General features: G+C 41.7%; 2 protein-coding genes across 5 annotated transcripts; one reads left to right on the forward strand and one right to left on the reverse strand.

Annotated features, from left to right (window-relative positions):
• The first annotated feature begins 1793 nt into the window (after window positions 1–1793).
• Window positions 1794–13149, forward strand: rps6kb1b (ribosomal protein S6 kinase b, polypeptide 1b). 2 transcript variants are annotated; one of them, XM_080890263.1, is made up of 15 exons: window positions 2234–2432; window positions 3800–3837; window positions 3935–4055; window positions 4183–4251; window positions 7626–7773; window positions 8684–8741; window positions 8978–9078; window positions 9183–9273; window positions 9398–9488; window positions 9615–9722; window positions 9805–9867; window positions 9999–10076; window positions 10200–10307; window positions 10589–10701; window positions 11753–13149. In XM_080890263.1, exons 1-15 carry the CDS (start codon window positions 2364–2366, stop codon window positions 12006–12008), a joined length of 1512 nt encoding a protein of 503 aa, XP_080746389.1. In that variant the 5' UTR covers window positions 2234–2363; the 3' UTR covers window positions 12009–13149. The 2 variants fall into 2 exon arrangements, with proteins under 2 accessions (XP_080746388.1, XP_080746389.1); XM_080890262.1 differs by having other exon boundaries at window positions 1794–2432; window positions 9999–10307.
• slc33a1 (solute carrier family 33 member 1) lies at window positions 12494–19994 on the reverse strand. 3 transcript variants are annotated; one of them, XM_080890264.1, is made up of 10 exons: window positions 19759–19994; window positions 19408–19488; window positions 18654–19087; window positions 18380–18533; window positions 18096–18291; window positions 17803–18002; window positions 17528–17712; window positions 17334–17451; window positions 16472–16687; window positions 12494–16368 (listed from the first exon to the last, which is right to left on the reverse strand). In XM_080890264.1, the coding sequence occupies exons 3-10, from the start codon at window positions 19043–19045 to the stop codon at window positions 16204–16206; spliced, it is 1626 nt and encodes a 541-aa protein (XP_080746390.1). In that variant the 5' UTR covers window positions 19046–19087; window positions 19408–19488; window positions 19759–19994; the 3' UTR covers window positions 12494–16203. The 3 variants fall into 3 exon arrangements, with proteins under 3 accessions (XP_080746390.1, XP_080746392.1, XP_080746391.1); XM_080890266.1 differs by lacking the exon at window positions 19408–19488; XM_080890265.1 differs by lacking the exons at window positions 19408–19488; window positions 19759–19994 and having other exon boundaries at window positions 18654–19368.
• Window positions 19995–21787: the final 1793 nt, after the last annotated feature.

Consider the following 21787-nt stretch of genomic DNA (forward strand, 5'->3'; position numbering starts at 1 on the left):
CAAGAACTGCTGAATAACTTTTAAAGGAACATTAACATTGATAATATGCCATTTTCAGCCTGCCAAAAAGTGATTGCCGCCTATATCTTGTCACTGAAATACTATTTCTGCTTCAAACTTGCTGCATGTCATTCAGATGGGTCATATGTCAAATATTATATCTCAAAGAGTCCCTTAGAACTGCTGAATAACTTGTACAAGAACAATAACACTGATAATATGCGATTTTCAAGCTGCCAAAAAGTGATTGTGGACTATAACTTGTCACTGAAACAATATTTCTGCTTCAAACTGGTTGGATATATTCCAGAAGGGTTACATGTGATATATTATATCTCAGCCCCGCAAGACCAAAAAAACCCCCATTTGTTTGTGAAGCATGCTGGTCAGAGGGTCGCTGTCAATTTTTCAATGTTTTTGAAATGTTTCTTGTTTTGTATCGTTGTCTCCTATAATATTTATTGGTTGTTTATTTGTTTATTAATTCATTAATTTATGTTCGTGTTGCTGTGTGTGTTTCTGTGTTGTTCACAAGTTCAGCTTTGATTGCAATTTTTTTGTAGGATGATTCAATTATTTTGTGTTTCCTAACATGTTAGCATAGTTACTGTATGCAAAGAATTAATATATATGTTGTTCCATGGTTTACTGGTGTTGAGCTTCCGCTATACCCCCTGTTTCTGGTCTATTTGTTAGTTTATTTTAACTGGTGGTTTCTTCTTTAATTGGATGTAATTGTTATTTGTTTTTGGTTTTCATTTCAATTAATAAGTGCTGTATTGGAATGACATTTTTATTACCGTTTGTTTTGTCTTTCCTATTACTTGGTGTTCCTAATGTGTTTAAGCAGATCTCCTCCCACCTGTTTCCATTTGGCCATTATCCTTTTTTTGTATTATTTTTGAATTACAACATTTTTGAAATTTGACGTTTTATGCACAGGTTGAAAATGACATATTATCGGTATTAATGTTCTTTTAAAAGTTATTCAGCAGCTCTTGGAGAGTGTTTGGGATATAATATATCACATGTAACCCTTCTGGAGGATATCCAACAATTTTGAAGCAGAAACATTGTTTCAGTGACAAGATATAGGCGGCAATCACTTTTTGACAGGTTGGAAATTGCATATTATCAGTTTTATCGTTCCCTTAATGGTTATTCAGCAGTTCTAAGGGACTGTTTGGGATATAATGTGTCACATAGGACCCTTCAGAATGACATGCAACAAGTTTGAAGCAGAAATAGTATTTCATTAACAAGATATAGGCCACAATCACTTTTTGGCAGGCTGAAAATGGCATATTATCAAAGTTAATGTTCCTTTACAGGTTATCCAGCAGTTCTAAGGGACTGTTTGAGATATAATGTGTCACATAGGACCCTTCAGAATGACATGCAGCAAGTTTGAAGCAGAAATATTGTTTCAGTGACAAGATATAGGCCACAATCACTTTTTGGCAGCTTGAAAATGGCATATTATCAGTGTTATTGTTCCTGTACAAGTTATTCAGCAGTTCTTGGAGAGGTTTTGGGATACAATATATCACATGTAACCCTTCTGGAATATATCCAACAAGTTTGAAGCAGAAATATTGTTTCAGTGACAAGTTATAGGCCACAATCACTTTTTGGTAGCGCTAAAATGCCATGTTCTCAGTCGTTATTCTGCACAAACAAGAAAGAGTCATGGTGATACTGGCACAATAGGTCTTTATTGTTTTAACTACTATTCGACAGTCTTATAACAAACATGAACAACGAGAGTAGACATACTAAACCTGTAGGCATTAATTATTCCATCGTGATGCGTGTAGTCATTCGTGACTGCGCTACACACTGAAAGCAACCTTCTGATAGCGTCATAATTCGGTTACAAGAAACGTTAAAGCTCCATAAATGCATACCTTTGCCTAATAACAAAGGCATAAATGTGTTTGGGTTTTTCCCCCCACGTTATATCAGTTGCACGGAAGTAGCTGGCAACGCAAGTAATCCGGGCGCTGCAGCTTTAAGCAGCTGCGCGCGCTCCCGCGGACGGCAATCAGTTTCTGGCAGACAATCACTTTTTGGCACAACACCTGTCGTGCGATCGAACATTGCAGCCGACCACACAGCAAATATGAACGGTGGCTGTTGTGTGTGCCTTCGCTCCCTTTTCGCTTGCGCTTTGTTTAGACCCCTAAAAACGCTCCAAAGCCCTGTGACAAAATGAAACGAGGTTACCGCCCACTTTGTGAGTGCCGCAGTGCGCATGCTCAGTGTAGTAGCCGGTTATGGCGGCGGTGTGTGTTTGTCCATGAGGTGGGGGACTCCTGCTATTCTTGCGGTGTGTGACAGAGCGATCTGAGCGAAGCGCTGCCATGGCTGGAGTGTTTGACATTGATTTGGACCAGCCGGAGGAAAATGTCTCCGACGATGAGAACGAGGAGGTATACTTTAGCGGGAGACGCTGACGATTTACCGCGAAAGCTGTCACAGCAGAAACTCTCCACGCACGGAAGCTAGCTGCTTAGCCTGGTAGCCTGCCTGACAGCCGCCCGCAGGCCTTCTCCTGCAGCCGGACAGCTCAGGCCCTTTTCACACAGGGACATAGCCGAAGCTAGTGCTAATTAGCATGACTGGGATCGCGACAGAGCTGTCACCGGCTTTAATGCTAACGTGATCCGGCGATGACATGCGCACGGTGTTGACGCTGTGTCAAAGCCCAGCGCTGTCATGTTGGGAGTTGAGCAAGACGTCCTTACTTGGCCAAAGGTGCTGCAGTGATAAATGTGGCTCCGAGCGCAACAGTTTATTTTGGCAGGACTGACAGCCAGAGTCGGAATGTGCACCGGAGTGTCCGCTTGTTTCTGTTCTCGCTGAGATATAAAAGGCAGCAATACTCCAGAAATACACTGCATTTTTAAAATGAGGGGCTTTGAAGAGCTGCTGTCAGAGTCTAGGCTTCTTATTACAAAAACAAGAAAAAAACTTCCAAGTGTAGCTGCTGAAAAGAAGAGAGTGCAATAAACAGCACACACTGTCTATATGTGTAAACTTTATCAAGAAAGCTTTGCTGAAAGGTCACATCAGTCTCTTTAAAGAGGAAGATTTTTTTTATTAAGGCTATTGTGCAAGAGGCTATAATTTAGGTACTGCTATAAATATTTACTGTTTTCGTGAGTGATTATTTAAGTGAGTTGTAGATCAGTTATTACTGATTGCAAAGCAAGAAAACCAGCAAGTGGAGAAGCTGTGAGAAGAAAATGTTTGGTATTTTTTGCTAAAGATTGATTGGAAGCATTAATCAATATTCAAAAGAGCTGCTGAGTAACTGAATTCACAAGAATTTATTGATGAAACAAGTAAGCTCTAAATGTAAACAGCTGTTGCCCTGCATGCTGCAAAGCTCAGTGTTAGAAATGCTTTATTGTAGTTGTTACTTAAAAACGTAGAGGACTGGGTATGTCCTTATGAAGTTAAAAGCTGAGAGAAAGCCTTAAAAACCGATGGCTCTGTCACAAGCGCCTTCAGTCCACATATTAATGTATCCTTGGGCAAACTGAAAGTTTCCCTGGGTGCATCCATCAGAGTGTGAGTGTTAGAAAAAGCACTTGGGGATAGTGAATAGTCCCGTGTGTGATTGGATGAATAAGACGTGTAGAAAGAAGCACTTTGAAGAACTTTATTAGGAAGGCGCTATTGATAAGTACCAGTTCATTTACCATTTACACCATGGCTGCTGTGGATTCTGTTCATGACAAAAACTAAGAAAAATCCTTCACAACTTTGTTTTGCTTTCCTCTTTTTCTCCCAGGGTCAAATCGCTGATCTCATGGAGCAGTGCATTGAGTTGTAAGTTTTTAAAACTTGACTTTTGTGAGATTTTTATAACCAAAGAGGTCAAAAAGAGGCACGGGCATAATAGAAAGTCGAACATGTCTCACTGCAGCAACATGGATGACTGCGAGAAGATCGAGATATCCGAGGACAACGTCAATCAGGGCACAGAGAACATCCGACCGGAGTGCTTCGAGCTGCTGCGCGTCCTGGGGAAGGGTGGCTACGGAAAGGTAATCATTGCCTTGACAAAGCGCTCTCTTTTATTTGGTGTCTGTGATGTGGCGTCTGTTATTGCTTTGACCCGCATTTCTTAAAGCGCATCTTTTTGACATGTTGATCCCTTTCCTCCCTGGGCAGGTTTTTCAAGTTCGAAAGGTTGTTGGCGCTGCAGCGGGCAAAATATTTGCCATGAAAGTTTTAAAAAAGGTACATTTCTTCCCCTTTTCTTTGCTATGTTACCCTTCACCAATTCCAGAACACACAATCCTGTTCATCAATTAGAGCGCCTCTCATTATGTTTTATATGAACACAGCTGCATGTTTGCCATTAAACATTACGATGCTTTGGTCTGCAAACATTGGCTGCCTCTGAAGCCTGTGGCCGGGTAAGATTTCACTGCTAGTTGGTAGACTGCCATCAGCTCTGCTCTGCTGCAGCCTTGGCACTTAAAACACTCTGCCTCAGCCCATTAGACGCTGCTCGATTCTCACACTGCTTCTGCTTTATTGGCTTACGTGACCCTAGTGACACATTAAAGAACTGCCACGTTTCAGTTATTTGTTTAAACCCCTTGGCTTTAAGGCAGCGGCACAGCTCCGATACGGGGCTGTAGGGTGGCGATAGAGGCCAGGTTTCATCTTTATGAAGCATCTCAAGGTATGAAATCAGTCCTGACTTGCCCAAAATTCCCAGCTGCATACATTTATTTTCTTAAACTACAGTTTATCATCGCACGTTGGTCTGTCCTAACCTGCCAGTTGTTCCCTCCATGTGGAAAGAGATCACTGTATGAATGCAGAATTTGAGTTAAATACCAGAATTTTCCAGAGATCGCACTTACATAAAACTTCCATTCAGATTTCATGTCCAGTGAAGGAAAAGCTTAGATATTCTTCTTAATTTAAAACAATCCGATAAAGTTTGAGCAGTGATTCACAACTTGGGGCGTTTTCACACCTGTCGTTCATTGACTCGAATCAGTTTTAAACTTGGAGCTATTTCCTGTGGTTTGGTTTGTTTTCAGTATTTTCTCAAAGAAAAATCAAAGCAAACCAAATGCGTCGATACAAAACACGTGAGAATGTTCAATCCACTCATTTGCCAAATGTGTCCCTTTGAACCTATAGCTTCATTAGAAAACACATATGCGTATGTAGAGTACTGTGTAAAAGTCCTGAGCAACCCCTCATATCTTGCTTCCACTGGGATGACTTTTAAATGACCTTCTTGTTATTTTTAAAGTGGGCTTGAGGAATAGTTCTCGAGGCTGGTAAACCACGTTCTTTAACACTAAACTGAATCATTCAAGTAGTATCTTTAGGCACTTTGCTGCTAGTAGCCTGTCACAAAAGCACATCTCTTAAGGTGAATCTACAAAGATATATCAAGCTGACAGGCATAAAATAGGTTTGGTTGAAAACTTGGCATATCTTGGCATGGTGTTCAGTGTGTCCTTCAAAAAATTTGAGGAAACTTGGCAAATGGGGGGAAAAAAGAAGATGCGACAGGCCTTAAAAAAATATCCAAAGCAGATGAATAGTATCTGAAAGTCATGTCCATGAGAAATAGGAAAATATCCAGCAATACTCTCAGTCATGGATTGGCCTCCCCAGATGCCGGACCTCAACATTACTGAAGCTGTGTGTGATCATCTTGACAGAGAACATCCAAAGAAGAGCTTTGAATGTCCTTCAAGAAGTTTGGACAACTATTCCTGAAGACTACTTAAAGAAACGACACGACAGCTTTCCTAACTGAGTTCAGCCTGTGTTAAAGGATAAAAGTAGTTGACTTCAAAGCTTGTTAGAATTGTACAAACTCTGCTTTTCGTGTTTCAATAACTTGCTGCATCTGTTTCCTGTTCTCTTAGTAAGATGTAAAGAAAAGAGAGTTGGCTTAAGACTTTAGTACAGCACCGTATAAAATCCAGAGTAGTCGCGTTTGCTTCAGCCTGTCAGTGTTTTGAACGTGATAGCTGAACTGCTGAACGCATCGTCATCATCCTGTGTGTTAATGTTTCAGCCTCGACTGCCATAAAACCGTCATATAATTTCTCATTTACTCTCTAGTTGGAACTTTGATTCAGGGCTGCATGTGTGAGAGTGAGAGAGGGAAAAGGCTCAAAGTCCTGAGGTTGGACTGCGGACTTCTGAGATGCTTCATAAGCACGTGTTAGTAGACTAGTTGGAAGAAGTGAGAAGAGCTGGAAATTCACATTAAATTGCACAAATCAGCCAGTTCTCATTGGTCTTTCACGCAGTGCTGAGACAGCGTAGTTGCTGAAACAGCTTTTTGGCCTTCTGACAAAAGTGTTTAGTAAACAAAAAGAAGAGTGAAGGAAGAGTGCTTTTCTTCTCTCTGTGCACATAATGATTCCCGGTGTACTCCGGCAGGGCTGCGCGTATTTTAATGCATGTTTTTTGGTTTAGTTTATAAGTTACCAGGTGATTGATCTGACTTGCTAAACTTATTAAAGTAGACTTAGAATAATAATAATGAAATGTGATTCTGCTGCTTTCATATGGAAGACCAAAAGACTCAAAAGCTTGACCATAGTGAGACACCACTCAGCACGTGCTGATTAAAAACAAGAAAACACAAATATCTCTTTAAGAAAACCCCAAACCTTGGTATTATTTATCTGACAAACAGAAGAACAGAGACAGCACACTGGACTTGATACATGACATTCAACCACTAAAACGAATGTTTCTGTCCACGAATACAAGGAAATAACTGTAATTTGTCATCTCAATGAAACATAATAGAAATGTGCTTTACTGTTTATTCTTTATTTCTATATTTTCTGCTTCATTGTAAAATAGTAAACTTAAAAATTCATGCCTAACAACAATAATTATGTTCAAACGTTAAAAATATAATTCCAGTTAAAGGGTTTGCACGTACTGGTGGATTAACCATTACATTACTACAACATTAGTAATGTAATTACAAATACTTTTAACTTTAGGCCAGCTCTGACATAAACATTACACTAATACATTTGTTAAGTACTGCACTATCCAGCTGGTTGTGTCATGTGATCCAACTCGGCAGCCAAATGCAAAATGTTTTTACTTTAAAGGGTTTCGCACTTCCTGGCGACAGCAGTGAATTGACTGAGTTCTGTCTGTGCAAGATATCAAATATGATGGGCACGCTTTGCTAATTTTACTTTCATATTGCAAAATCCGATGTTACAGCATTTTATTTTGAGGAACTTAAGTGTTTAATGGACACAGAAGCAGCTTTTCAAACTAAGAACATCCACGCTGTCGTTTATTTTCGGGGTACAAATTTAGCCACTTGTGTAAAATGTTATCTTTTACTTACACTGTGACTCACATACATATATAGTGTCTCTGTGTCGCCTGGATTGGTGGCGTGTTGTTGGTCAAGCTTTTGAGTTGTTCTGCCCACCGTACTGCTGATGACTAAGCTGAAGCCCTGAGTCTTACAGTGAAGTCTTGTTATTTTCTCTGTATTAGTCACGTGGGACAAACAGGCAGTGACCAAAAATATGCTGCATATAATGCTGCTGTGTCTGCTTCTTAAATAATGTCGATTTGTTCATTTGCAGGCTATGATTGTGCGCAACGCCAAGGACACAGCCCACACCAAGGCGGAGAGGAACATCCTGGAGGAAGTAAAGCATCCCTTCATTGTCGATCTCATCTACGCCTTTCAGACGGGAGGGAAGCTATACCTCATCCTGGAGTATCTGAGTGGTCAGTGGAAGCAGTACACTCACATATACAGAGCATTAACATGGCTCCTAGCAGGCACTCTTCTTGTATCTTACTATATGCGTGAAATCTCTGTCTGCCTGTGAGCTCCTCCTAAAAACCAGCACGAGTTGAGCAACCAAAATTGGCACATAGATGCGTCTTACAGGGGATTTATGCTTCAATGGGAAATCTACGCAATTTACCTTACGTCGCAACCTCAAACCCCTCTGAAACCTCGCACCAGATAAAATATAAAATTACCAGAAATATAACTACAACAATCATATGACCCCCTCAACCCTATGAGCAAGTGTTTTGGTGACAGTGGGAAGGAAAAACTCCCTTTTAACAGGAAGAAACCAGGTTCAGAGTAAACATCAGATCTGAATATTGTAAATACACTGAAATCAGAGTTCTTTGCATTTTATTTTCCACCCTTTTTCTTTTTCCTTCTTCACTCTCTCATCTCTCCAGAGTGCTCTCACGCTGTCTTCAAACTGTATGTAACAGGATCTAATGCACACATCCGTTACACTGTAGCTGTCTGGTTAATCATGGATTTATCTCTAATGTGTCTGATATTAGATAATGTTATACTATTTCATTTCGCCGTGAGGCCAGAGGGGAGTGTCCCAAACAGTTAATGTGCAGGGGTTAGTGTGAGGGGTCACAGCAATTTCCCTCGCCCGTCTCGGTGCGATGGAGGCGTAAAGGTTTATGGAGGTTAATATACGAGTTGTGTGAGTCACATAATTGTGGTTTAGATTCCCGAGCAGAAACGTTTGCATCTATCGAACACGAGAACCTGACTGTCACCTCTTCTTTCTACTCGGCTGTTCCACACGGGTCAGACATTTAGGAGTGTGCATATATGGCTGTTAGTAGCATGAACATGTGTTCACCTGTGCAGGAGGAGAACTGTTTATGCAGCTGGAGAGAGAGGGCATCTTCATGGAAGACACAGCCTGGTGAGCATGACGACGCACTGAAACACAGATTGCAGGATGAAATGTTCGGATTGTTTAAAGATGATGTAATATCTCAGAGACCTCTGTTATAGATGTCGACAGTCTGAATGAGTTCATTAGTTCTGTTACACTGCAGATAAGCATAAGCAGCAAAATATATGCTTTGTCTTTTCTTGTCTGATGGCTCAGATGCAATGTGGACCTCAGACCGGCTTAAAGTTTTTCTCTTTCTTTAGTTTTTACCTGGCAGAGATCTCCATGGCTCTGGGTCACCTGCACCAGAAGGGCATCATCTACAGAGACCTAAAGCCCGAGAACATCATGCTTAACAGCCAAGGTGAGATGGGAAATGGCTAAAAAAATCAAAAATGACCTTAAGATTTATAATGGCAGCTCTTTTTCAATGTATATGTTAATGTGAGGCTAATGTTTTCCTCAAAGGTCACGTAAAGCTGACAGACTTCGGGCTGTGTAAAGAATCCATTCACGACGGCACGGTCACGCACACTTTCTGTGGCACCATTGAATATATGTGAGTACACTTCTTGTTTTTAATTAATCTCTTATCCAGCAATGAGAGTCGCTCTTCGTGGCCGCTTGATGATCTTTGCTAAGTAATATTGCTGCACCAGTAATAAGCACTCGCATTATCACAGGGCTCCAGAGATCCTCATGAGAAGCGGGCACAACAGAGCGGTGGACTGGTGGAGTCTGGGCGCTCTGATGTACGACATGCTCACAGGAGCGGTCAGTTAAACATTAACAGCCTGGAAAGAAAAAAAGCTTTCTCATTGGCTCTTATTAATGGACTGTTATAAATATGAATCCGCATTAGCGACGGTAGAGTAACCTCAGCTCCATGTTTTACTGCAGCCGCCTTTCACTGGTGAAAACCGAAAAAAGACAATTGACAAGATCCTGAAGTGTAAGCTCAGCCTCCCGCCGTACCTCACACATGAAGCTCGAGACCTCCTAAAAAAGGTATCAAGAGGTTGTTTTTTTCCCCCTCCTGTTAGTTTGTCTTGTTATTGTCTTCTTATTTTTATTTCTTCCTTTTTTGCAGTTGCTAAAGAGAAACGCTTCATCGCGCCTGGGAGCGGGAGCAGGAGACGCTGCAGAGGTGCAGGTGAGAATATGCAGCTGGATGTCGGTGATGAGTCGCACCAGCTCTGCCATGAACTACTCAGTGCTTATCTATAGATGCAGAGCACACATATTCCATCTGTTCATTGCGCTTTGTGCGTGGTTGTGCCATAGGGTCATACCTTCTTCCGACACATCAACTGGGAGGAGTTGCTGGCTCGGAAAGTGGAGCCTCCCTTCAAGCCTTTTCTGGTGAGTACTCGAGCGGGAAACTGCAAGAAGTCCTACGTTTCGGGAATCGCAACCTCTCCTGTTTCAGACGTGCTCGTGTTGCTGTACTCCCTCACCTGCGTGTCCTCTCTTCTGTCTTCGCAGCAATCTGCTGACGACGTGAGTCAGTTTGACTCAAAGTTCACCAGTCAGACGCCCGTCGATAGCCCGGATGACTCGACCCTCAGTGAGAGCGCCAATCAAGCCTTCCTGGTAACTTCTGACTCAGGCTCTGTTAGAGTTTTCAGTACTCAGTCCATATGCAGCATCTCTTAAGGCTCAAAGGAGGACAGTAAGGTGTCATCTTAATGATTTCTCAGTTGTTTTAGGATTTAATGGTAAACTGTAAAGATTATTAATTATCACAGGGCAGAAATAAATCTGAGACTGACAGTCGCTGCACTTGGCTCGGTAGTAAACGAGGATTCCTCTCATTAGTTTTGTCCTGAACACGACTTCGTCTCCCCTGACCTGTTTCTTTCCCTGCGATTTAGGGTTTCACGTATATCGCTCCATCGGTCCTGGAAAACATCAAAGAAAAATTCTCGTATGAGCCAAAAATCCGCTCACCCCGACGCATCACGGACAGCCCAAGGACACCGCTCAGGTAATGTCAGCGTGAGAAACGAGCATGTTTGTGTTGCGACGGACGATCCTCAGGCTGATGCCTCTGGTACAAATGCTTTTCATACAGAAGTAACATTTGCCAGATATCATACCGCACTAAAAGTATGTTTTTTGGATAAAATGATCACTTATGGTCTTTAGATATAGTGCAGATTCTCAGTTGGCAATTAGCTTAAAAATAAGTTAAAATAAATATAGTTAACATTTTATTTTGTAAGTTGTGGTGCTTTTATTACAAAAATTAGTGGCATGATGTCCTGTGATAAGAGGCAGCAGATCATAAGTCCTGCATGTCCCAAGGTGAGTCGGCCTGAAGCTCAGGAGAGGCTGAAGGAGAACACAAGTCAGTCCTGACCTAAGTGACTGTGACATGAGCTGCATGAAACATCAGGTTGTTGCTCCCGAAGGAGTTTCTATAAGTTCCTAAATTCAAGAACTTACTGTGTTTTTCCAGCTTGGAGTCAGTTTTTACTCAGTGAGTTCAATAAAGACATGAAAGGTCCAGCTGACCTCCTGTGTGTTAGTTTAGTCCGATGGTTTTAAGACTGCATCTGTTACTTAGATGAAGATCACACCACACTTTGACAGTAGTCGGTGCTGAAATCCTGCTGATTCTCCAGGGTACAAATACTTTTTCTCAGATCTCTCTGGTTTTTGAGGAAGCTCAGATCTTTCAGTGTGTGCCGCAAGATGCTGGATCTTGTACCAGTCTGCATATTTAAACCAGTGAAGGGCAGGATGTCTGAGCAAACTTAGTGATGTTCTCCATCTCATCTGCTCGACTCCACACTCCTGAGATTCTCCCTCAGACAGTAAAGAAACATCTGTCTCTATAGATCACTGTGTACATGGTGTTGCGATCAATAATCTTTTTTTTTGTTCTCCATCACAATATTTCGTCAGTTCAGCTGATAAAATCACTTGAAGTTCTTGTCACTGTCTGAATTTTGCCCTTTTTCTGCTGTTAAAATGCAGAAAATAATCAATCTGCCGTTTTTCATCATTCACCTGTTTCTCCTCTGTGCTTTCAGCCCGGTCAAGTTTTCAGGGGGGCACTGTTGGCATCGGAGCCCCCTCGTTCCCAGCGGTGGACCCGGTGTCCTCCAGTCTCCTCAAGACCAGGCCATGGAACTGTCCACCCCAGAGCAGATGGACATCACAACCAGCGCCGAGGCCTCGGCCCCTCTCCCCATCCGTCAGCCTGCTGGGATCAACCTTGCTCAGATGAAGCAGCAAGCCTATCCTGTCATGGCCAAACGGCCCGAGCATCTACGTATGAACCTATGACCCCGCCGCCACTGTTTAGGAGAGTATATTTCTTGACTGTTTTTTTTTCTTCCTCCCACTATTTTTTTAAGAAACAAAGCAAAAAGAAATGGATGCTAGAGACAATGAAAATCCAAAATTGCACATCCACACACTACATATACTGTCAGAACCTGCAGTTTGTGCGTGCATTTGGGACTCCGGCGTGCTATGGTTAAGTGCTACCAACGATATCACGTCTCACCACTTCCGACACCTCAGGTCTGTTGACCTTCGTCTTCTACCCCGACCCCACCCCCGCTCAAATGGACTACAACAGGAGATGCTTGGAGGAGCTGCAGCCTGTAACGTGTCTCACGGTATGCAAGCAACTCAAACTGAAATGCAGTCGGCTAGAAGATATCCAAAGTGCTTTACGCTGTTTAAAAGTGGGGGGAGGCGAGCTTCTTCTATTGGAAGAATTTGGAAAGGACTTCTCAGATAAAACGCTTCCTGTCTCTGAGTGAAAAGGTATGAATTTATTTTTTAAAAAAAGAAGGATTAAGGAAATTTTCTTTGAGTAGCAGATAAGAGGCGGCTCTGGTGATGATGAATATAGCTTTGTCTTAATAAACACATCAACGATGAACCAGAGAGCCTCGATTCAAAGGAGTAAAACCCCTGTTGACTTTTACAATCTGAGCGTCAGTGTTATGGATGACGTGTGACATGGTTCATTTGGCGTGGGATCCCTCCCTCAGTTATCCACTCTTCAGGCACTACCACACTATGGGTTGCATCAGTGGGGTTAGCCGGCACGTCACCAGGTGCACGAGCCTCATTCAGCATTAGCGTGAACCACTGTCTCTTCCCCTACCGTCACACAAAACATCAAACTGATTTCGGTGCTGCTTTCTTTGACCCTCCCTCCTCAGTCTTACACCCAGCAGGAGATGCTGCGCCCCTGCTGTTTTCAGGACGTCGGACCTCACCTGACCCGTGGAATGATTCACATCGGAGACTGCGGCACCAGTTGATCTGGACTGTCTGCCGTTTTTATGCTCCAAAAGCCTGGAGCAGCATTTACAGCCTCCTTGCCTCTGCATTAACTTGTTAAGGAGCAACATTTTAGAAGTCTTGGAAAGCAAGAAAAATTATAAATAAACTGTAAAAGAAATACAAACTGCCGTGTCGTGTTTTAATTTCAAGAAAAGCACCGGGAGACCTCGTATGTTTGCATATCGTTTAATTACAAAGTTGTGCTGCGAGCACATTTGAATGTATCACCAGACATCTGATCAGTCCTGTTTCCTTTTCTTTTGTAACTGGAGATTTGAACTCATCACAAACACAAAAGGTGCAAAGTAAAAAAAACAAAAACTAAAGTAATTAAAAAAAATTTATAATTCTTTTAAAGATGGAGTAGTTTACCACTCAAAGACTAGCTTATCAGGAAATAATCTGAAACCTCTACTAAAAAACTTCACTGATTCCCAAACAAAATCAAAACAATCACAGCGCCCTGATAATGCTGAAAAAGCTGAATCTCAGCTGTTTAAAAAAAAAACAAAAAAAACGTGGCCACAAATGAACATGAAAGGCCCCACGGTCATTTGAAGTAGTTCATTTAATGTAAACTATGAGGGACTGAACAAAGACGTGGAAAAAAAACAACAACATAAAAACATACAGTTTACAAAACCATTTGAGTTCAAAGGTAGCCGTACCCTCACACGAACCCTGATTGTGCACTTCTGCTTTCCTATCTGACACAGTCGGACTTTCAAGTGCTGGTTTCAGAGAAATTCATTCATGAATGTGTGTACAGTATGAAAAACATCAGAAAAAACACGCTCGTCAAGTTGCACTCCAAAGGCTGCTGGTCTGAGATCTGAATTGTTTGGTGGCCATTAAATTCTTTTTCCTTACAGGCAACGGAAAGTAAAACCCTTATCTGCCTGCTACAAATATGTAATGATAAAAACTTGGGAATGAACCACCTGCCAAAGAGATACACTTCCACTCTTGGGCTTGTGAGATCACATTGAAACATTTTTTAAGGAAAGCATATCTGTGTATGGCTCTTCAAATGAAGCATTATATAATAATTTCTCATAAACATAATTTTCAGTGGAATATCTACACAGGCATATAGAGGACATTTTTACCAACCATCAATGCTGTATTCCAGTGTTCACAAATGTGTCAAAAAAGCTGATTGATGATAAAAAAAAATAAACTTTTTCCAGTGATGCTGTCACAGCTGAAAAACACTTGGCTAGTTTAGTGTTACTTATAGTCTCAAAATGGTTTTAATGCAACTATGTGTACTACTCCCTTCAAAGAGCTGAGTGTAATGGAAAGAGGAGTGAGAGACCTCTGTGCACAGCTGAGTACGAGTACATCAGTGGGTCTAGCTTTCAAAAGAACAAAACAGATGTCTCACTGGTCCTTGATTGGCCGCTTAGTTAGAAAGTACTCATCAGAGCTACACTGTCTTGATCCATGCTCAATCATCCAGATAAGTAAATCCCAGAAAGTTGATTCCGTTAATCTGGAAGCTGTATTTTTGGGGTCATCCAAGGGACTTCTTCCATCTCGGCTACATTTGCATGATAACTGAAGCTAGCACCATTGACTAACAATGACCAACGCCATTTTTCTGGGCCATGAGAGCTAGGCTGTGCTTGTTTGAGAAGGGAGTAGTACACACTGTAGCACAAAAACTTATTCAAACAAACAAGGATGCTGTGAAGATGTCTAAAAATTATTTTTCTTTTCAAGTTAGATGGGAAAAAAAAGTGCTTTTCCTGCAAAAACAAGGACCTTTCTAAGTGACCACAAATTTATTATAGCAAAAGCTGACCGTACTGTCCCAGCAGGTGCACTCAGCTAAGAGATCCTCGATATGCACTGCAAATGCAGACGGACGATATAGTTAAATGCCTACATCAGGTTTAATATGTGCTGCATCAATAATCTATAAATCGGGGGAATGCAGTCTATTATTATCTGGGGCCTAGCTGAATACTGAAGCATGCCAAGTATACTGTCCGGTGAAAAATCACACCAGCTGTCTTTGGAAGCTTAAAATACCTTTACCTGGCAGACTACTAAAAACCTAAATGGTCCAACAGTGAAGAGTGGCACTGACCAACAATGCAATTCCATTTTTAATTGGTCCTTATTTAAGAAACACATTTATAAAGCAGTTTAGATCTCACATATCTCACTTCATGTAACCACAGATGGTTCGCAGTATGCAATTTAGAGTCTTCGTAAGGAATATGCACTTAGCTGCCCAATCAGAAAAATAACTGGCGTATGAAAGCAGCCATATCATTAAGTGCAGCTTTCTAAATGACAGTAGATTTGTGAAAACGAGTATTCTTCATTGTAACTTCATCTGCAAATAACTAATATTCCCTGCCTTCATTTTTTAACTACAGTGCAGCTCAGACTAAGCGGTGGTTTTTTTTTTTTTAAAGACTTAAAAGCTAAATAAGGCACAAATTACTTTACTGGAAAAAAAACCTACTCAGAAAGTAATTTTAAGAAAATATTGAAAGGGAGGTAATTTAGCTGGATTACTACACGGACTGAGTTAAACTGCATATACTTAGGTCAGATTTAGTGCTTCTGCGTATCCTGACTGTCTTTCCCTCGAGTATCCTTTTAACGTAGACCAAACAAAGGTGTGGCAGGTGAACGAGTCTGTCTAAAGTTCTTCCTTTACAAGATTTCTTCTGTGAAAGGTTTAGAAAGGATGATGTGCTTCTGCCATTTGGGGTAAAAAAAAAAGAAAAAAAAAAAGAAAAACTGCGCAGAGCAGCATAGCCTGGCCATCCGAGCACGTTTAAACGAACCCAAAACATGACCTAATCTTTGACTGAGCTCTTTTTGGTTAAGCGATTTCAAGCAGCAGGATATATATGAGAGCCAAATCAAGATAACTTTGTAACTATAGTCTGAGGGTTGTTTCAGTTTTGAGTACAATATCATTTACTATTAGTGAGATTAATGACAAAAGATAAAAATAGTGAATATCTTCACGTATGTATAATTCAGCGTGACAGAAGCAAAGCGTGGGGGTAAATGCTTTCTGAATGTAGCAGCTAGAGCAGGGCCGGAGACACGGGATGTATGAGGATGGAAGTAGTTCAGCAGTTTTTGGTGTAGTAAATGAAGGTCGAGTGAACCAAAGAGTGCCTGCGGTGTAGCTGATCGTGCGTTCTCCTCAGTTCACTCTGCACTTCCATGCAGCCGGGCTCTGCTCCTGCAGACGCCTCATTTTCTTCCCTAACCACACCCACCAGGCTAAACCCATCACAACACAGACCACAGACTCCACGTAGTAACCGTCCAGTGTCGTCACACAGACGCCGCCTTCCTTCACACACAGCTAGAGGTTTGAACATGGGAGAAAGAATTATTTGAACTTTTAGAGCATTATAGAAGAGAACACACACACCATCTTGCCCCATCCTCATCGTCTGATCACTTACCAGAGCCTCTTCAGAAGAGCCGCAGCTCTGCCCAGCAGCCCCCTGGCATTCCTTAGAGGTCAGCGGATCGACCAGCCACAGAGCCACAGTGGAAGGCCAGTTTCCTCCGAGGTTAGTGACCGTGTTCAGCAGGGTCATGTAGGTCCCGCCGATAAGGGGGTCACTCACTTTGGCATGGAAAGCCATGCAGGCCACATACATGCTATACAACGCCACCTGGAGAATAATAAACAAAAAACAGAAGGTTAACAAAGTTCTTTCAGTCTACTATAACCTGATTTTTCTTGCTTAATTATCTTATTAATTCAGTTTTGTTGGCAAATTTCTAAAGGACTGCAGTCCTGTATAGTGTTTGTTCAGGTAGGCCATCAAATCCTCAACTGGCAAATCAGCTAATGATTCACCTGGAACTTCTCATCCAGCACATCCTTGTCACAAGGGGGCAAGCTCTGCATGTCGGATGCCCTTCCTGACAGCCGCAGAGGGGAGTGTCTCTGTCGGTGGACTTGACCAGCGGCCTTTTGCTCCCCAAGTGAATGTTTAAGCCACTCTACTGTTAACCTGCATACATTTTCTGCATATCTTGATGCTGCTTTGCAACCCATCTCCACTCAGCTTCTGTTTTCATGCTCTGTATAACCTAATCAGTCCCTGTTGGCATTGATGGCTGCTCTGTTATGTGCTGGGCTCTTGCTCCTGCTCTGCCACAACAGAGCCACACTGCCTGATATCAATTACAGCAGATGGAAATAAGAGTCTTCTTTTGACTACAGCGGCTAGTAGTCTTTTCACAGAGGCAGTAAGCTGGAAGACACTGTAGCACTCTGGACTAGAAAATAAGAACAGCAAAGAAATTGCAAACCTGATGCAATGCATAGCTGAGCAGCACTACGGCATAGTAGTAAACTGGGAAGGCTCCTTCTTGTTTTACGCTGGGAGTCCACCACACTAGCAGAGCAAACTCCAATCCGATAAGCAGCCTGCAGCACAGAACAAGATCGTTTTAGCTTTCTGTTTACTGAATGTGTGCGTAGTGTGTGCAGAATGCGTTACCACCTAAATGGGAAGGCCTTGTAGAAGATGTCCAGAGGTCTGGGCCCTGCTGTGTATCTACTGATGACCACTGGCAGGAAGATCTGGAGAGGTACCATGGGCACTGCTAGCAATGCTAGCTGCTCTTTGGGAACTCCAGCCTCCATCAGCTTCAGACCTGTAACCGCATCTGCTGCAGAGAAACCCATCTGAAACACAAAGAGAGTGGAAAAAATTACATTTCCACCTGGCAAATATCCAAAAGTGACACCTTCATGTATCCAATAGTGACCAATTACCTTAGCAGTGAGAAGCAGGAGACAAAAGGTAAAGACTGTTGGCATCTTGATGATGGATAATAGCAACTTGTAGGTTTCCATGACACCCTGTGTTTCCTCCGGGGTGGTAGTCGTTCTTCTGCCACGTACATTTTCCCTTTTAAAGATGGCAACCAGAGTGGTGGAAATCAGGAATACCACACCCCAAAAGAACAAGAAATCTGCACCGGAGGAAACAAAAGACCAAAACTGCTGTTTATTCACCAACAGAAATATATTTGACTTTTTTTTTAGGGGTTATGGATAGAAAGTACCTGACAAGGTAACAATGCCGGTGTCTTTGGGCACTATTCTGAGGTATTTGTTGCAGAAGTCAGGAGACTCCAGAGCCAGAAAGAGCACATTTCCCAGGAAGTAGCCAGCTGTCTGGCCTACAGAGTTGCATGTAGATGCATAGCCCACATTTTCTCTGGATAACATAGTCAGTGCCCAGCCATCCACAGCTATATCCTTAAATAACAAGGAGGTAAAGAAAGGAAACGCCTTTTATTTATCGATCTAAATATCTGTCTGTATCATGGTGTTTAAAGAAGCTTACCTGTGTGGCTGCCAGGAAGGCAAGCATGAAGAAGACAGCAGTAAGCGTAACCACATCTGGTCCTCCCTTACTCTGCAGCAGTGACTCAACCTTTGCAGAAAGGTAGAGCATGAAGAGGCCCAAGAGGTACTGTGTGGGCACCAGCCATGACTTTCTGCAGAAACATGAGGAAGACATAATTAGGAGAAGGAAGCGCAGTCTAGAGATATGAAGTGTAATAACATGGATACAGATTAAAACATCAGGGTAATCAGCATCCAGATGTATTTCTTACCTCCTACCAAACCTACTGAAGTACAGAGCGTCCACCAGGGGTGCCCACAAAAGCTTGAGACTAAATGGCCAGAAGACAAAGCTGAAGAAGGCTTGGTCTTTGTAGCTGACATTCTTACTCTGCAAAATCAGAGGGATGCTTCCACCCAGTCCAAGAGGAATCCCCTGCAGCACATAGAGAAATAGAAGCAGCGACACATTCCCCAGCTCGCCGCGTATCCCAGACCTGCGAGGCGACCCTCGCAGCAGAAGAGAACCCTGCTCTCTTTCGTCTTCTATCCCCGGCTCAGAGAAGTCACTCTCCATGTCGTTTATGTTTTCAGGTGGGAGGGTGCCACCCACCTGCTTCCTCTGCCTCCCGTTCTTGTGTCTGATTAAATTTGAGGACTCCATAATGGATTAGTGGGCCTCAACCCTCCAGTCCTATCAGCAAATCTTCAAAAGGAGATGAGTGAAAACAACTGATACAACTAAACCGATTTTTAGTTGAAGCTGCTATAAATGCCTTCAATCATTTAGTTTGTACAGTGACAGCATTATGGGAAGCAGAATCATGCTGATCAAAGCAGATAGGTTTATATTATTTTAATATGCAATGGAGAAGCAGTGAAAAGGTGCAGTGAGCAACAAACAATGAAATGGGGAATTCCTTGGACTGAACAATTCTGATGAAGACGAGAAAGTGAGTTTGTGAATAACGTTCAAATTACGCTGCATGCACATGGCAACACATCAGAAAAAAGATGACCACATACCAGTGCGCCTGTGCAAATACTTTGCATTAATCATAAACTGTGGCAGTCACTCATTGTTGGGGTTGAAGGTAGAACTGACGACTGCATGGAATCACAAAAAATCAAAATCAAACTAAGTTAAACCCTGATCTATGATAAATAAGGGTACAGTAAAGAGAAATAAGTCCAATGGAGATGCTAAGGTTCAATATATTCAGAGTACAATAACACGCAGGGTCCCGCTCTCATCTGAAAACTATCAAGTGTTACAGAAAAGTAGAAATAAAACACATCAAATCAATATAAGACGTTTTCAAATACATACAAAGCACATGTAAGTTGAAAAGGTGAAACACATGAATTTAGACATACCTGGTGATGGCAGCATGCCAGATCATAAAACACAGGCGGTTGAATCACAGAATTAATCAACGGAAAAATCAGCTCATTCAGTTTTTTCATTCAGAGGTAAGAGACATCTTCATAAAGACGAGAAAACACAAGGAAATGAAAAGCGTTTCACTTATAACTCTCACATCGGTGGACATCAACACAGCCGAGCAAGGAAATGCGACAAGTACAGCTTACAAATGTGTCCGGCGCCTACAGCTGACGTGTCAAAATATGACTGCATGTAGTTCCGCTTCAGTGTACGTAACGTCTAAATATTGGTGAAAAAAAAATACACTCAAGCGGAACTACAGTTGGTATCATTCACATAAAGCATATTACATAAAATGTAAAATTAACTTTAAATAAAAATCAGACCTACAAAAAATAATGAACTGTTAAGTTCTAGTTTAGTGCTGTAAATAAATGCAGTGAGTACAAATGTCAAATTAAATCGCATAATTCATATAATTATAATAATCATATCATTTCTGTCAATTTTCTGTCATTCAACCCCAGCTTTTAACACTTTTTACAGGGTTTTTTGTGTGTGTGTGTGTGTTTGTGGTTTGTTTTTTTGTATTTGTTTTGTTTTTAGTCACAGTTTACACACAACCCTGTTTTTTCTCTTTTGTGTGTGTGTGTGTGTGTGTGTGTGTGTGTGTGTGTGTGTGTGTGTGTGTGTGTGTGTGTGTGGTAGTAGTAGTAAACTACCGAGACTATAAACAATAAATACTTTTTGGATAAAGCATATCTCATTTTAAACCCATCTTATTTTAATTTAATATTTCGTCTCTACCTGAATCTCTTTTGGCTGTAAACTTGTAAGAGTGAAAATTTGGTTTAAAAGAATCACCAACAAACCAAAAACAAAATTTGAACATGGGCGAGTGCTTTGTGCAATAAACTTAATTGAATCACAGTTTTTCCACAGTGTTGTGATTCTAATCATACACAGTGGTTTGGATGACTTTTCCACATGCAGCATTAGGATAGTGTTGCTGCAGTTCAACCTCTTTCAGTGTGCAGTAATTAGTAGTTTGCCTAACAATGAATGTAATGATCCATAATGCATATTAATTAAGCTGCTGTATTATTGTATGCTGCATGGCAGCCCTGGATTATGTTAACCAATTACGAAATTTTATTCATGCATCATTATTGAAAGCCAACAATCACGCTTCTTCTCATTCATCTTTTAGACTGTAGGGTGAGTTGAGCTACTCCTGAACTTTGAGAATCCAGATGAAAGCACATGATAGCGATACTGTAAAATCAAAATGAAGAAGATACGGATCGAAAACTCTTCAACCACCCCACGGGTTTTAAACAGGGCTCATACTGATGTTTTCTCCTCGATCAAAGGGTCTTTTGGCGAGGGTCATGACAAACGCATTACCCCACATTTAATTTAGAGAAAATGAATGACAGCATGCTTGGCCTTGTGGTTGCCATGAGTGCATGTGAAGCCGCTTATCCTCACAGATGGCATGTGACAACACACACGGGCATATTTGAGAATATCAGCATGTGATGGAGACTGTGAAGCTGCAGTTGCACTCATGTGAGAATGTCTGTGTCGGTGTAAATCTACACTGAACTGCTCTGGGGCTCCACACTGCCAGCAGCTATGATATGTCTGAATTACTCTATTGTAACCCCATAAAGTTTGACTATCAATGTGCACAAATTATGTCATGTAGAGGGCTCTTGTATCAAACTATATATGAATCACCAAAAACCTGCAGACAGGGATCTTGAGCCTACTTTTACACTATATGCTGGGGTGAATTATTCAAACCATACCAATGATTAGGATTATTTGAGCAGATTACTTTATGTCACATGAGGACTGCTACAGTGGTTACCTTATTGGTTGGTTTACATCATCTGACTGGCCTTAAAGGACACATTACAACACATTACAACAAATCTATGATTGGTATTTTCCCCTGGTCACGTTATGTTGTTCATCACATTTTCCACTGGATGGTGCTAAAATCAGCACATC

The sequence above is a fragment of the Rhamphochromis sp. 'chilingali' genome, assembly GCF_963969265.1.
Source record: "Rhamphochromis sp. 'chilingali' genome assembly, chromosome: 8".
Classification (NCBI taxonomy): domain Eukaryota; kingdom Metazoa; phylum Chordata; class Actinopteri; order Cichliformes; family Cichlidae; genus Rhamphochromis; species Rhamphochromis sp. 'chilingali'.